Source organism: Enoplosus armatus, chromosome 22, assembly GCF_043641665.1.
Source record: "Enoplosus armatus isolate fEnoArm2 chromosome 22, fEnoArm2.hap1, whole genome shotgun sequence".
NCBI lineage: Eukaryota > Metazoa > Chordata > Actinopteri > Centrarchiformes > Enoplosidae > Enoplosus > Enoplosus armatus.
Genome location: NC_092201.1, coordinates 4010781 through 4027549, shown reverse-complemented (window position 1 = coordinate 4027549; position 16769 = coordinate 4010781). Strand labels below are relative to the sequence as shown.

Below are 16769 nucleotides of genomic sequence, written 5' to 3'. Positions count from 1 at the left end.
GCTAATTATGGCCTTAGAGGACCAAAAAACAAATCTTAATGCCTATAAGAATGTTTCATGCCTGTCTCATCCCAGAGTGGACTGAGCTCCACTAAAACATGCCAGTGCACAACATGAGGACAGCAGCTGGTTCTAGTATAATCAAGGCACTCCTGGTTGCTGGTGGCAAGGGACAACTGTGTCCATCAGCAAAGAAAGGCAACAAATGACAAGGGCTATAAATACCCACACCCTCTGCTGTTTAACACATTCCAAAATGAACAAATAGAGTGATACAATAAAGCTCAACTGGTTTCACCATCAAATTGGAAAAAAAGAGGGTGACATCCTCTTCAAATCATCATCTTCAAAATAGATGTTGTTTACTATAAATAATGAACCAGGATTCAGAATAAAGCAGTCACTTGTCATGTCCTAATCAAACCAGTGAAAACCTTTTCATGAACCTTTTCCATGAACTGCACAGACAGGAAAAGTCTGTGCAGTTCATGGAAAGAAGCAGTTATACTTCAGAAGGCAACCCTGAGTGCACAGTGACATCGTCTGGTCAAAATGGTGCAGCACAGTTAACCGTTAAGCGTGACATTTCCAGTCAACACAATGGTGAAAGTGAATGGTTATAACCTTCATGAAGGACCCAACACTACTTTAAGTGTTTTATTTAAGAATATATCTAAATATGCACACACTAAAAATACAAATAATATACTCACCCATGACAGCACATGTAACCTAAAATTCCACTGCAGAAGACAGGAGTGAATCTTCAGCTATATCCTCAGCAGCTCACGTCTTCTTCTTTTTCCAGCGTTATCTGTGTGCTACCAAAAGAAAAGCATTCATTTAAAATGTTGAACTAATTTTTATTTACTTTAATCCTAGTGTTGGCTTATTAAAATCCAATATGTAGACAAGAACTGGAGTGGTAACCCTCCCCTTTGCCAAAAACTGGGCTAGCACATTTGGTGAAGGTAACCATTTCTACATTAAATAAGGAAATATTTATTGTTATATGCATAATATGGGCTATGCATGAGAAAATATACCAATTGCCAGTTAATTAGATACACCTAGCTAAACCTAATGCACCCTAATACAACAGTCCAGCAATCTATCCAATGTTTATTCAGTTTTGGTTGAAACTGTTTTAGAGAGATGTTGATTCAACTATATGATAATTTTGGAGGCTGCAGTTTATGGTGCATACAAAGAGGTGTTTCTGTTCTTTAGCCTAGCCTCATTGATATAAATGGGGTGGACAAAATAATAGAAACAGCTGTCAGTACATTGCAATGCATTAGCACCACAAACTGCAGCCTCCAGACTGACCATGAGTGTATATTCCTTGTGTTTCCCAAAAAGGTAATTGACAGACAAAGGAATTATTATCTTAGCTGTTCCTAATGTTTGGAGTTAAGACATCAAAGAGGTTTAAAGATATCTTATTATCTTATTAGTCCAAATAGAATTTGGATATGGGAGGGGAAGTGTTGTGTAATATGTACTGAAAATACTGACGTACATTAAAAATACATTTGGGGTCTTTGAGACTCCAGACATAAGTTAATGTACCACTTCCTGTAGTGGATCTTTGCAACGTACCATCATTATTATAATCATGTTCATAAGCAATCCTCATTAAATTAGGAAAAGCCATTTAGTTTTAAGACGATAAAACAATGTTAAGTATGTTTTCTGAGCTGTTGAAGAGGGCCCTTGCCATCCAGGACCCCAAACAAAACATTATGCTAGGTCTACAGTTAAGCTAATATAAGCTAAGCTAACTACTTAGTTTATTAGTTTTTCCATTCATCGGAGCTGCAGTATGTTTACATGTTACTATCTAGCATTTAGTTAAATCTAGTCTGCTAATTCTTGTGAGGCTATCCATTCATGAGCCAGGTAATGTAAACTAGCATACACAGTGAGTAGTGAAAGGATTTAATATTATTATTCTTCAGTCGAGTTGTGAATCCTTACATGCTAGCTTGTGTTAGCTTATAGTTTAGCTTCAACACACGGAAGAAAGGGGATAGAAACGCACAGAAACTCATAGATAACGACTTAGCTTTGACATTTAGGGCAGTATCACATCAATACTGTGTCATTCTACCTTCAACACCCGTGAAGGAGCCTGTCAGGGGTCGGACTAGTACAGTGAACATGGCGGCGGCCGTAAATGGTCCGGTAGGCGGGACTGGACCTCAGACAAACACCGCCTCCGCGCGGTCGGTCCTGCAGGCGGTCACGTGCCTCTCATGCGCTTGGGCCGTCTGACTCCGCCCACCCGAAACCTCCCGTGTTATGAAAGCAGAGCAGTGGGTGTGATCACAGGAGTCCTCCGGCTGCTGGGCTTGGAAACTGGTAAAATAACATGTTTTATTATTCATTTTACACAAAGAGACGTTCCGTGAGTGTTTTCTTGGCGCTATCTTTACGTTTAGCGTGATTTGTTGTGTCGATAGCTTTACAATACATACATACATGATATGTAACATCACACGTGCACGCCAGCTGTCAGGACAGTGTCTCCTCTGTTTGTTTCAGCCTGTGAAACAAACATTTACTCTGTTTATTCACATGCATGCAGTGGTTGGATGTAACTTAGTATATTTACTCTTACTTCGAGGTACTTGTACTTTACTTGAGTATTTCCATTTTGTGCAACTTTACACTTCTACTCCAGAGGCAAATAGTGTACTCTTTACTCTATTACACTTGTCTGACAGCTTTAACCTGTGATGAGGGATCACAAGTCACTGCTTGTTTTTAAGGAGTCTCAAGCTGCTGTAGTGTGTCCTGGTGTAAGTTTTTACACCCTTTTAATGAATATTTGGTATATATATATATATATATTTGGTGTTTAACTAACTCAGTGTTTAATCAAAATCCAAGTTCACTGCACTTATAGATGTTCTTTGTTCTCCTTTCAGATCCACTACAGTTATCAACAATGCTTCGTGTCACCGCTGCCTCCCTGTGCACCTCCTGCAGGGTGAGACTTTTCCTCCCTCCGTCTGCCTGTGCCTCCACAGTGTCTCCTCCCAGCAAAAGTCTGGAGAACCAGCACACAGTGGACTCCCTCTACGAACTGTCGGTGGACATCCGAAAGGTACGCAAGTTCAAGGGCTGGGTTCTGTCTGAGAGCTCAGCGTATGTGTCTGAAACTGCTGACCTGCTGAGGGACATGGGTGCAGACACAACAGTAATCGCCCGCGTCCTGGAGACTCACCCTGAAGCTGTCCTGTGTCGGCCGGAGGATGTGGCCGCCCAGCGGGACCTTTGGGTGTCTGTGTGCCCCAACAAGCGTGAGTTGATGAGCATCATTGAGAAGTTCCCGGCTTCTTTCTTCACATTAACTCACCATAGCAACCAGCGGGCCAACATCCTTTACCTCCAGAGTCTTCGTCTCAGCAAGAGGATCATCGGCAAGCTGATGGCCAGCGCCCCGCAGAGCTTCAGTCGGCCTGTGGAGCGGAACCAGGAGGTTATCCACACTCTGAGGGAGACCTACCTGGACCTGGGAGGTGATGAGGGCAACCTGCGCCTCTGGCTGCAGAAGCTGCTCAGCCAGAACCCATACATCCTGCTGCGGCCGGCTGAAGCCTGGAGAGACAGTCTGGGCTTTCTGAGGGAGCAGGGTTTAACCACAGAAGAGCTCCTCGGCCTGGTCTCGAGCCTCAGAGCCTCCATTGCAGAGCTGCAGCCAGAGGCCATGCAGCAGGCGCTGTCCTACATCGAAGGGGCCCTCGCCTGCTCAAAGGACGAACTCAAGCAAATAGTGATCCGCTGCCCGGCCATTTTGTACTACTCCTTGCCCATTCTGGTCGGGCGGTTCCAAGGATTGATGGACGTTGGCGTGAGCATGGAGCAGGTGAAGGAGTCTCCGAATGTCCTGGAGCTCACCACACAAATCGTGCTTTATCGCATCCAGAAGCTGGCCTCCTACGGGTATGACGCGCGCTCTGGCAGCCTGGACGTTATCGTGGGAACTAAGAAGGACTTTGAGATGAGTTATGGCAAGCTGCAGCTCAGGCAGCAGCGGCCGCTCTTCAACCCTGTAGCTCCCCTCAGATCTGCTGAGGACTGAATGTCAGAATTTGTTGATCTGCTGTTATATATGGAGGGTTACTGGGAAAGAGTTTGAGAAGTGGTTCACAACTTCACATTTGTGCAAGATGCATGAAGAAGGGAGGCAGTTTGAAATACCAAACCTCCAGCAATGCAGTACTTGTAGTATTGAGGTTTCGCCCTGTGGCCTTCATCAGGGTCCTTTGATTTGATGCTGAGGCCTCTATCAAATAACCAAGTACTGTAAATTATATGACAAATATGTCAAGGAATATACTGACAAATACTGCATGGAAATGAGTGCCTGTCATTCTTGTAAATTAAGATTTACTACTGTAAGTAACAAAATGATTGTGGTGTCAGATGAGCAATAAAAACCTTGCCTAAATTTGTATGTTTAAGTGTCAAAAAGCTGCTTTTCTTCTCAGTGACTCTGTCTTGATGTGTACAGTCTACCAACAGTATTAATTCATACTATATAATAATCATAAATTACATTTAAATGTGTTCTAGAGTAAAACCAGAGCACCATTCAGTTTATTTCGGTGGGAGTCTTCTCCAAAGTTTAAATATATTACAATTTGACTGTTTTCAACACTTTAGCTTCAAAGAATAGACTGAAACCATCTGTATATTTAACCCATTTTTAATTAAACATGAACATTGAGAAGAAACAAGAAGCAAGTGAAGCAGGTCTCTCCAGTGGTACATTTATTGGGTGATTATACACGGGGGGGGACACCATGATATGAAGACGTCGCCTTTTCTCAATAACCATTGACAAGGGCAATAACTGGATAGTTAACGTCACTGACTTTGCCTCTACAGTGGAAAGGGAAAAAAACGAGTCAACTAGTACTGAAATAGAGAAAGGAAATGATCAATACACTTCTGTTGACAGATACATTGGATGGCTCAAAAGGGAGAAAATTGGGAAGTAGAATAAATGAGAGGACAGGCAGCTGCATTAGACTAGATACAAGATTCTTCACCTGTTTTTGGAATGGACGGCGTATAAATGCTTTCATTTTTATTGAAAATCTTTTCAAAAAGAAAGATCCATCCACAATGATTTCTCATATCAAAAATATATCAATGGGTCTATGGCTACACAAAGAGAGGAAACGCACATACAATATCCAAATATGTACAAGTTGTATGTGAGCTGAAATTAGCAAATTAATTATATACACAAGGACTTTTGTCCCGGCAATATTAACCCAAACACAAGCACAGTGTAACAGCCGCTTCAGTGACGTCAGCACTGGCCGGGCCGCGCAGTCCACGTGATAATATACAGTCCCATTACTCGAGAAACTTGTGAATGTGTTATGTGATGGGTTTGTTATCCTCCTCCTGAAGGTGTCTTCATGCAACAGTGCAGTGCTGTAACAAAAGTCTTAGCGTCCATTTTGTGTTGGGCTGTGTACACGGTGTGACTGACAGCAAGTCTGCAGACACTCCTGTGAGGAGACAAAGAAAAAATATAAATAAATGCAATTTCAACTATTAATTTGTCACTGCTGACACATGCAAACTTGTCCGAGGAAGATATATTTACTTTATATGATTATAGTTTCCAACTAACCTTTCTAGTGAGTACTCTGCCTCTGGACTTTGGAGCCTTTGCTGTTCCCAGAGTCCTCGCTGTGCCGTTTGCCACTAATCTGAGGAGTGCAGTGGTGTTCAGGTCCTATCAAATAAAACAAAACAACAGCAAAGTTTAGAAGCCGCCCCGAAAATACAGTTGTACCATCTCTGTCACTTGCATAAGGTGTATTGGACATGCAGGACTGAGAGCCTGAATGTTTTCACCCAAACAAAGATACATCTTCAACCAGATTTATTTGGTATAAATGCGTATCAGCTCTCACCTTTCTGAATTGCAGGACCAAGAATCTGCTGTGTGCCTTGGGCGTAATGCATCACACTGGCACTGGTGCCTGCGTAACCTGGAATTCAAGCATGATTCAAGGATTAGCAGTTATTGGGGACTCATGAGTATTGTGTTACATAAGGGTGACAAATACAGAGGAAATTAAGCATAATGTATCCAGACAAATGTGACGGATCAATTAAATGTGTAGAAGCTGATGGTCCCCACCCTGCTGGTGTGTGCTGGTTTGTGGTTCACCCTGCAGGTACATCATGGCACTGCTTTCCCAGTCTCCCTGGGAGTGAACCGGCATCTGATAGCCTGTAAAAACAAAACAAGAAATCTATCGTCTTTACAGACACAACGTCACTGCCAGATACTAGAGATGAAGTCATGGAGAACCCAGAACTACTGTAGGTATTACGCCACTTACCAGATGGAGCTGCAGCACTGTGCGCAGCCTCTACTGGGAATCCCGTCTCACCGTTACTGTTTCCATTAGGGTTGGACGGAACTGTAGCCAAAAGGCCTGAGGACACAGACAACAGACAGTCAACAGTTTGTACAAAGTATAGCAAGATCACATGAGCAAATCACTGCTACTTAAACATTTAGAATCTGTTAGTTTTCACCCACTTGAGTAAAACAACAAGTCTAAATTATAAAAAGAGATGACGAGCTCTTTGTATTCTGGATGCCAACACCTCCCTGAGTAGTTAAAGCTGGTTAAACCAGCAATGTTTAACTCAACTGAGTTGAGAAATCTTTATCGAGTGGTGTGTCCTTACCGAGGCCTCTGTAACAGGAGAGTTGCTGGTAGATCTGTTTCATTCGCTCAATGTTGAGACGGCTGGCCTCTGCGTGGTGCACCATGGGCTGGGGGTAATGCACTCCAATAACACATTTAGCTGCCTTCTGCACGCTCTCTGGAGCATTCCAGGGGTCATAAATATACTTGGCTGGATACCCTCTCAGAATGGGCAGGTAGCGCCTGAGTGAAGAGATGAAGAGGTTTCGTGAGCATGTAGGGTGGTGTAATTTATCGTTACGACAAGCAAAAAGACCTACTGATACGGATTCATCAGCGTGTCGGTGTCAACCACCTCCCTGATCACTGACACATTAAAAACACTGCATTTAACTTAATTGCTTGTTTATATTAATTAATTCTTGATTTGAAGCTCAAGTTACCGTATATCAGTTGAGTTTCAGCTGTCAATTTCAGCATCACAGCATATCATACAATTAACAGGATGCTGCAGATTGAACAGGGACAGAAAATAGGACTTATGTAAAGTCAGCATACCGTATGTAATCTCCGTTGGGGTCTGTGCGTCGGCCGAAACCCACAGGGCAGTAGCAGTGGAAGAACTGCTGGAAGAAAGAGCTGCAGGAGAGCCACATCCAGCTACCTGCGTTCACACTCCAGTCCGCATCCAGCAGCAGCTCCTCAAACACCTGAAGACACACAAACACGTCTCGTGTTAGCTCAGAAACATGAGTATTCATGTGTGCTGAGCAACATCTGGCTTCTCTGAGCTGATCATTTAAACAATATTTAAACCTTTTCTGAATTTATATGAACAAAACTAGGACATGGTCTACCTTCATGCCCTCCTCCCAGCCGATCCACAGGTCTCCTCTGGTCAGGAAACAGGCCACGGCATGTCTAGCCAGGTGGTGGATCCAGCCCTCCTGCCTCAGCTGGGTCATGATGGCGTCGATCCAGGGGAAGCCGGTCCGGCCCTCCACCCACTTGGCCAGCGCCTGGGGGTTGCGGTCCCAGGGGATCTGAACGCAGATGGGGTTGCTCTCCATCTTATCGAAGCAGGGGTTGTTGGTGGCTGCCGTGTAGAAGAACTCACGCCACAGCAGCTGACCGTAGAGCGACAGAGGAGGGGAGCTGTTCTTCTTCACCTTATGGGGTTGAAGTGGCAACACATGTTATGGTCTCAGGAAATCACTTATCATATCCAAAGAAGTGGAAAAGAACAGGATGACATCTTGGCTCTTAATCTTAGGAGCGTTCAGGTGGATTCACGTATTCAAAAAGGTCATTCTGTGTAGGCTGACAGTGTTTTGTCAGCCAGCAGTAAGTATTTAAGCTGGAGGGAGCAGTTCCTCTCTACACAGAAAAGCCAATTCAGTTACATAACAACTGCAAAATCATTAAACTTACACATGATACGATAAGAGAAAACAGGCAGACATTTTCGTCAATAATACTTTAGACTTCTTGACTTTAAACTAATGCATAGAGTCTGAATATACAACATCATAACTCCAGAGGGAGCCAGTGCAACAAAGCAAGACTGCTGTGGATACATTTTTGTCATAATGCCAATCTGGCAAGCTCATTGACATTTTAATCACTGTATTTGCCCAAATATAAGACGAAATGGAAGCCTTTATTCTCACAAACGTATCACAGTATAAATCTCACATATGTGCAGTTTGTCCAGCTACATTTTCAGTTACAGCTGATTCTTCATCCTGTTTGTTGGTCATGTACTCTCCTGTCAAGACTGTGTCTGTTCAGAGATGTTTAATGACCTACCTTCTTGTAGAGGTCAGTGAGTTTGAAGTAGAAGAGGCGACAGGAGAGGCAGCCGAAGCGCAGGTATGGGCTGAGGCCTGTCGGGCTGGCGAGCAGCGAGTTGGCGTTCATTCTGGGACGCTCAAAGTTGGCCACCCACGCCTGATGGGAACACAGTCACACGATCAGATATGAAATGAAAGCACGGTGTTGACAAGGTTGATATCAAGGTTGTCACATCGGGACAGAGAGGCAACTAAAGATGGACACTTATCTCAAAACAGCCTTGAATGATTACAAAAGCTTTTCATGGTTTTTAGTGACAAAAGCTCAAAAGAGAGGAGAGATACCCAACTACAAGGACCACCGAGCAGGTTGCTGTTGCTGTTATTCAAGACACGTGATGTGTTACAAGCACTGGCTGTTGTCTTGTTGTCAATAGTAGTTTATTACGTTACTGATTGTAGGTAGGATCCTTGTTTAGACATTTCCAAAAGATTTCTCTTATCTGATTTGACTGACCTTCCTCTCCAAATGCCTCTCAAGTCGTGTGAGGGCTTCTGTCTCTCCCCCCGGCCACACAGCTGAGGACAGACCTTCAGTATCAAAACCTGCAGGGATCACATTTAAAGAAAAACACATTAAAATTCAGCCTATGATGTTGAATTTCAGTTTGGAATATGTGCGATCACTGATGTGGACAAAATGCTTCCTGTCTCACCCAGCTCCTCCAAGGAGGGGACCCCAAACTTGTCGTCATGGTCTTCGGACAGTGGTGTAGCACATTTCCCCATGATTTCCGCAGTGATGGACTCCACAGGCACCTCCGCTGCATCCATACGACTGATGAGGGTCTGGAACCGTTTGTAGGTGAGAGGGGACTGACCCCCATTTAGCTCTATGATCCTGCAGGAGTGACATGAGTACAGAAAGAGTTAGAAAAGTTCAATTTTCATGCCAAAAAATAATTCTACGTCATTGTTGGTAACAGGTTATATTAACTCACTTGTCCAGGTCATAGAGTGTGTGGGAGATGCGAACTGTCACCTCCACTCCAGCCTCACAGGCCAGTTTCTTAATAGCTGCATCTCGTTCTTTCCCAAAGGGCTCAGAGTCGTACTCATAAGACAAACGAGAAATATTCCATTCCTGGAGAACAGGGAATTAAAAGATTAGAATTAACAAGGTTTGCACAACATGTTTAAAGAAGCACGCCAGGGCTTTAGTTTTATGGCTAAATCAGATGACCATGTTACCTTGAAGAGTCTGGGAAAGACATCAGTGGGTTGGCCTCGTATCACAAACAGTCGAGAGTTGAGCTTACGGAGGCTGGAGTCCAAGTCCTCAAGACTCTGCAGTAAGAACCTGGAGGATGACAGGAATAAACGAAGAGTGGTTAAAAAATCTATTCAGACGACCTACTCCAAGCATCAGTCTTCTAAAATGAAATATTACTGCACTCACAACAAGGTGCTGACACACAAAAAAACACTTGAACTTTTACAGTAAGTGACCTGATTAAACTATTTCTCTTGTTGGATGTCAGTTGACAGAAGGGGAAACAGACAAATGTTCCCGTTACAGAACAAGAGAAGTCATCTACAAAGATTTTATGAGTGACAATTAACAACAACAACAACATCTACTGTATCAGCGGTACAAAATCTACAAGCATCGTGTGCACCCATGTTTGTCAACTCGCTGTGAAGTGAAAAGTGTCGTGATAAATGTCCTGTCAGGAGGTGAAAATGCGTCTGCCAACACAGCCGAAGGTTCAACAACCTGAAGCAGAGGAGCAGGTGAGTCAGCAGAGGGCTAATGTGAGTAAGCCAGGGGGGGCAGGAGGACAAACGGCCACCTTGATGGAGGTGAAACCACAAATTGAATCAAATGGACAACATTTTGATCCCAGTCAGACCTCCGTTGGGTCACAAAATGTTGACTGGGATGGAAAAATTGTCCATTCGAATACATTTGTGGTTTAGCGTCAGTGGGCTGGTGTTACTTGTTTCATAAAATATGTCAAGACGCCATCAGCTGATGGGAATATCTGTTGTTGGCTAATCCAGTAAATGACATATCTGACAAAATCATGTTGGAATAAAAGCAATGTCATTTCTTCAGCAAAAAACGCCAAAATTTCCCTAATCACAGCCTCTCAAATGAGAATATTAGCCTTCTGTTACAGTAAACTGAATGTCTTTGGACTGTTCTTCTACTATTTATGCCTCAAAAATTAGTCAAATAATTGAGAAAATTATTGGCTGATGATTTGAAGGAAATAATCATTAGGTTAGGAGGAGACGGCTTATTTGGCACAAAAATGCACATGTTCTATTATTCCCTGTTCTCTATTGCGTGAATTAATTTAAGCTGATGTTGTCTTAGCTTGAAGCGTGCAAATGTCCTGTTAAAAAAATTCTGGATTCTATCCCTTGACAGGAGTTCTCTCACAATTATGACAATTATTCCTAATGGCAAATAACCTGAAACCAGCAGTGCTACAAAGAGAAATTAAACGATTATCCTCGAGGGCGCCAGTTGTCCTCTTTGTAATCCTGACAGCGTAATTTCTCCTGAAATAACCAAATTTATCCTCTACTTAGTATGAATAAAGAAGTGTGACCAGGTTACTGTGCTTAGGCAATGGACAAGTATACTGTATTTCTCACACACACACACACACACACACTTCTCCTTCTTACGGAACTGGCAGTAATTTAAAAAAGACAGAATTTGAACTCAACCTTAAGGCTGAATCATGCAGACAGTGGATGAGTCAACCAACCCGCATCCACATGGGTTTAATCATCACTCTATGTGACGTCAGTGAACATAAACAAACCAAACACACTGACCCAACAGAAGCAAATGTGACCAACAGAAACAGTTTCTTACTTTTACAACAAAGTAATGACTGTGTTTCATCATTATTTTATTATATTATCTGTTTTTATCTTTCCAAAAATAAGAATGACTGTAAACATGAGCAGACACACACACACACACACACACACACACACACACACAGGTCCACACATGCGTGCAGGCGGAGCGGCAGTAATATGGTGCTTCCCGTGCTGTTGCTATAGGTACCAAAGTTCGTAGGTGGAGGCTTCCTGTATCATCCAGGTCTAATCATATCTTCTGACATGAAAACCGGGTGGGTGCTGTGAGTGTACGGTACTGTCACTCTCCCACAATGTAAATATTTCAATTTATAAATAATGACATTTAACAGCAAAGCACATAATTGTGCAGTTGTACATTAATTTCAATGGGTTCTGTCAGTTTTTAAGAGGCTTGATGGATATTGCTCAAAGCTTAAAATCCACCATCATTTCTTATGAGACTTATGAGTCAGTCACAATCAAAACAATACTTGCTTTTACACAGTTTTTGGCAAATGTGGAAAATGATAATATTATTCAAATTTTGAAATTATAAATGGTCTGGATTACAGCCAATGCAGAATATGAGGGTTGGAAGTGGAAAGAGTGCTGTACACCAATATGGATTGAGTTTTTAAGCTAATTAGCAGCTCTAAATTGTAGTTAGAGGTAACTCAAAGATTTTAATGTCAATACTCTGCAAGCAAAATTTGTCATGGCATTGATAAACCAGGCCTTTCTGTGGTGCTGAGTGGTATGGTTGTAATCATAGCATGGCTGATTCTAGATGTTTGAGGCCAATAGCAATGTCAGTATTTGGGAATTTAAATAATCCAACAACGATACAGCAGTGTTGTTTCTGTTGCATGTGAGCTGCTGGTGTTGGTGGCAACAGAGTAAAAGGTTTTCAGTGGTGATTTCCTATATTTAACCCATGGGACGTGGGGTTTTTGTTACTTAACATTCACTGGGCAGTGGATTTTTCCAGGAACAACCTGCTCCACTTTCAAACAGTGTTCATTCACATCTGGAGGCAGTTACAACCACAGTCTTATCTGATGGCTACCAAATAGCCCTCCAAGATCTCCGCCCAGATTTATTCTGCCAGTCCAGGAATTGAGTCCGGGTTGACTCTCTGTGCTATCTGCCTTGCTCTCCTGACCTCTAAAGGTCAGTATGCTGCTGCAAAGACAGACTCAGACAATCTGACTCCAACAGAAAAGCAATGAGCTTAATCTTTGTTCATCTGGAGCATTAAGATAAACACAAAGCTGTCCTGCAATGCACAAAAGAATTAATCTGTGGCTGTTTTTCATTATTTTTTTCATGCTGTCCTCTAAGAAGGACACTCCGACTTCCCTCCTACTCGTTATAAACACTCTTTCATGGAGCAACTCCCCTGTAATTGCATCCTCATGAACATCTTTAACTCAAAAGTAAAAGACTTTCATGATCATGGGCCACCCAGCATAACTCCGCCAACTACCTCAAACTGTTTCAAGCATAAAACATTAACACAGATATCAGATTGGAGCAGCTTTGTTGGGATTAGTGCCAACGGTTGCGCTGCTCACCAGAGATAGTTGGGGTCTTTTGCACAGAGCAGAAGTAGGTCAAAGAGATGAGAAGGGTGTAAAGTTTACTACTAACACACTGGCCTACTTGTGCCATGCATGGAGATGGTAGGGGGTAGGGAAAGTTATGGCAGTTATGTCATCTGGCATCCTCATTCACTGAGGATTACCCACCTAGATCTCCAGGGCACGGCTGCTCACTTCTTCACAAGCAGTTCAAATGATAACCTGTGCTGGCTATCAGTGCAGGAATAAGTGCTAATAACTAATCATTACTTAGAAGCTGCAGGCTAGAGCAAGCTTTTCATACCCTTCAGCACAATCCTCCCATTGCATTGGCTTATGATTGTGTGACAATGACTTTTTCTTGCTTTGAGCAATGTAGACTGTTAGAATCACAATCACAGACATAAACGTCGCAGAGCTAGAGGATTATCACTATGGTTTGAGCACTGATAGTGTTATACAACAGAGCTCGTGTTTTCATATTCACAACAGGGACACCTTATTACTTGGCTTTGATTCAGGCAAAGTTGAAAATGTTGGTAACATTAAATCATAAACTCACTTTGTTCAAACTACAGCTATAACAGTCCTGCCATAAATGCAAACTGACTACACAGAGAAAAGCATACATAGTATAAATGAATCAGGGCGTCCTGAGTGATCTGCATGTGAGCTCTGCGTCACCTCAGGCTGCTTTTACATAACTGTGGAAGCATAACATGGATGCACCATAACAGGCACGCCTTTGCTGCTGCTGCCCTACTCTTACAGTGACGGCATGGGACTGCAATGAAAACCAGAGCGCACAGCAGGAGAGGAAACAATAACATCCAGCGAGACACCTAGTGTACTGTGAACCTCAGGAGCTCTTTCATTCAGCAGCTGCATGTGCAGACTGTCCGCTGCCCGCAGGCTACAGCACACATTTGTGGGGTTGCAATGAATAAATGTCTAGGTCACAGACCAGGAGATGCCAACTGTCTCACTGAATGTTAATTTAGACTGTCTGATGGATGGGTCATACTGTGGAGGTTAGAAAGGCAGGACAAAGTCGGTGGGTTACAGGCTGGCAACCTCTCCACTAACCATAACAGACTTCACTCTTATCTCTGTCACCAGGCTCAAACAGCTTGTCCCTACTGCATTCATTCAAGCACAAACACACATGCTGACTGTCTGGAGTTCAGGAAATGTCAGTTATGTAAAATGTTAGTAATAAATGATGCATAGCCCCTTCAGCAATGAAATGTGGGGATACAGGTCAAATTCAGATAATATGTCACTTGAGGAAAAACTGAGAAATCGGCAAAATAAGAAGAGACACAATCCACTCCTAACATGTTAAATGCACAGTGTGATTTCATTTTCAACGTCCAAACTCTGTTTTTGGACTTCTGTCCAAACAGTTTGGACTAAAAGAACAGACAACCTCCCGTTACATGGAAAGATTGCTGTGCCAAATTTCTATGTCTATATTTGACATGAAGTCTGCTTACATCCTAAAGTTACCGAAGACTATTCCAAGCACTGCAGTGTTTTGGTACTAATGAATAGCACTTAGAGACATCGGCGCCAACAAGCATCACAGTTGTACAGATCAGTTTAAATATACTGCATATAAGAATAGAACTAAATGGAAATGATCATCAAGGATATTCACTTTGCAGTCACATCAGACAAAGAAAAGATCAAATTTGAGAAGTTAGGAGCAGCAAATGTTTTGGCATTTTTGCTTGAAAAGTGACTCAAATAATGAATTGATTACCAAAAGTTGCACATACGTTATCTTTCAATGGACTAATCCATTTATCGACCAACCATTTCAGCTTTAAATCAAATGTCACCAAAAAAATGCAGCTTTGGATGTGAAATGCTGAATTGCCCACAACTAAACTGCAAAAACAGCATATAACTAGGTCACCAATATGTTGGCACCTGCTTGAATACTTGTGGAAATCAAAAGCATCCAGATGCGCAGGGACCACAGTGTGAAGCTATGATGCTGACCCCCCCCCCCCATTGTATATGTGTTTGCATGTGGTTAGATGCTCGGGGGCTGCTTCGCTCACCTCCACCTGTTGATCCCAACGTTAGAAGATCCCGCGAACCAGGGGTCGAGGATGTAGACACAGCGGACAGTATCCGCTCCCAGCAGAGATTCCTTGAGCGACGGATTGTCGTGGAGCCGCAAGCCCTTCCTGAACCAGTGGATCGTATTAATTACCATTACTCGACTGGACGAATCCTTTTTTTTTCTCCTTTTTGAAAGATAACAAGTCTTTTTGTGTTCACTCCACTCTTATTCCGACTCACTGGCAGTGCTGTCAAAAAATGATGTCCAAGAAAAAAAACAAAACCAGAAGAGGCCAGTGGGAATCCAGATGTTTGAAGAAAGGCGCGCGTATGCTATTTCAGCATACAATCCCTTGTTTTCAGTAATGCAGTTCAACTTTGCAATTAACCTTGCTCTAACAGAACCTTTTCCATAATGTCGAAGAATTTAGAAACCGTTGGTTGCTGAACCATTTGGGCACGAGTTAGCGCGCGCTCCCAGGAAATGTGACAGCCAACAAGCCGGCGGGCTTTAGGACCTGCTTCGGTGACGGGCAGCAGCGTGGCTTGTTGTATAACTTGTTTTTCTGAATACTGAAAAATACTTGTATAAATATACATGTACTACAACGCTTTCGTGGAAACGCACTCTATTGGCAGTATTGAAGTATAATTAAATAACAGAGGGATCAACTGGGCTAAAATTTGCCGATAACGACCACAAGACACTGTGGCAAAACCGGCTGCTCCCCGCCGAGAATAACGTAACCGAGAAAGCTGGTTATGTAAATACAGTTTATGACTGCGATCAAATTCGTCGTCTAAATGTAACCTAGACGAATACTTAGCTTTTGTAAATCCTTCTCGGTTCCTTATGACTCGTCTCCGCCGCTGCCGAGCAGTTGTTTTGAGTTGCTATATCAGAAAAACGTCCTCAACGTCTGCGAATAACTGCTTAAGCTGCTCACCGCACCTACCGCCGCGACTCCGCCCACGTGATGACGCGCGCAGCTTTGAGCTTTCCGATTGGCCCAAAACGCTAAGTGCGTGTCTCGGCGTTGTCACGTTTCTGCAGCGTGCTTTCTCTGACCTAAAAAAAAAAGGAGGCAAGCGAACAGATACAGATACCATAGTTGTGGTAATGTTACTGAACTGTGACCGCTTATGGTACAGCCTCGGCATGTCTGTAGGCTAATTCACGAAGTTCTGCCAGTAAATATCAAAGTAAACAGGCGAGCTTTGGCGGAGGTGAACGCTACTCTGGTATGTTTTGGGGTTTACTACAAATATAACAAGTTAACGACAAAAAACATGCACAGTTAGTAGTTGTATGGGATGTGCACGTGGACTTAGAGGACATGTTGTTGGTGTAAAACTGTAAGACTCTTAAAAATATCAACAAAAACTAAGTCTCCATCAGTTTACAGAGGCCACTGGCTTGTTTAACATAAAAGAACCCGGATAAGCACATGAAGACTGGCATGAGTGGACGACGGTCACGCGTCACCGTGCGTGCGTGTGTGTGTGTGAGAGAGAGAGAGTCATTGTAGTGCTGTGATAGTACAGCCGCTGATGCACTTTGTATTACAAATCAGTCGTGCAGTTTGATAAAGGTAAACAATGATTGATTTAAAGTCGACGACAGATGAGTTATACCTTGACTTCAGGGGACTGGGTTGTGATTAAAGGGAACATTATAGCCTAAATTTGCACTTCAGGTTTGCCACATCTCACGCTTGCTTTGACGTGTTTAACGCTGTTTA

General features: G+C 42.9%; 2 protein-coding genes across 2 annotated transcripts; one reads left to right on the top strand and one right to left on the bottom strand.

The window, feature by feature from the left end:
- Positions 1–2324: 2324 nt before the first annotated feature.
- On the top strand, positions 2325–4404 carry LOC139305292 (transcription termination factor 2, mitochondrial-like). Its single transcript, XM_070929242.1, has 2 exons — positions 2325–2364; positions 2934–4404. Exon 2 carries the CDS (start codon positions 2954–2956, stop codon positions 4088–4090), a length of 1137 nt encoding a protein of 378 aa, XP_070785343.1. The 5' UTR covers positions 2325–2364; positions 2934–2953; the 3' UTR covers positions 4091–4404.
- Positions 4405–4701: 297 nt separating this feature from the next.
- On the bottom strand, positions 4702–15912 carry cry1a (cryptochrome circadian regulator 1a). The gene is made up of 14 exons (XM_070929208.1): positions 15024–15912; positions 9740–9848; positions 9490–9632; positions 9205–9389; positions 9006–9094; positions 8505–8645; positions 7553–7864; positions 7254–7405; positions 6736–6938; positions 6381–6476; positions 6176–6268; positions 5946–6023; positions 5660–5764; positions 4702–5534 (listed from the first exon to the last, which is right to left on the bottom strand). The coding sequence occupies exons 1-13, from the start codon at positions 15179–15181 to the stop codon at positions 5664–5666; spliced, it is 1860 nt and encodes a 619-aa protein (XP_070785309.1). The 5' UTR covers positions 15182–15912; the 3' UTR covers positions 4702–5534; positions 5660–5663.
- Between the last annotated feature and the right edge of the window lie 857 nt (positions 15913–16769).

Bases quoted from the DNA above. Each gene is read 5' to 3' on its own strand.
- LOC139305292 (XM_070929242.1), top strand. From the start codon at position 2,954: ATGCTTCGTGTCACCGCTGCCTCCCTGTGCACCTCCTGCAGGGTGAGA.
- cry1a (XM_070929208.1), bottom strand. From the start codon at position 15,181: ATGGTAATTAATACGATCCACTGGTTCAGGAAGGGCTTGCGGCTCCAC. The intron at 6,477-6,735 runs GTAAGGACACAC...CTGTGTCCTCAG, and splicing joins CTCCTGTTACAGAGGCCTCG to GCCTTTTGGCTACAGTTCCG. The intron at 5,765-5,945 runs GTGAGAGCTGAT...TTTATTTGATAG, and splicing joins TGGTCCTGCAATTCAGAAAG to GACCTGAACACCACTGCACT.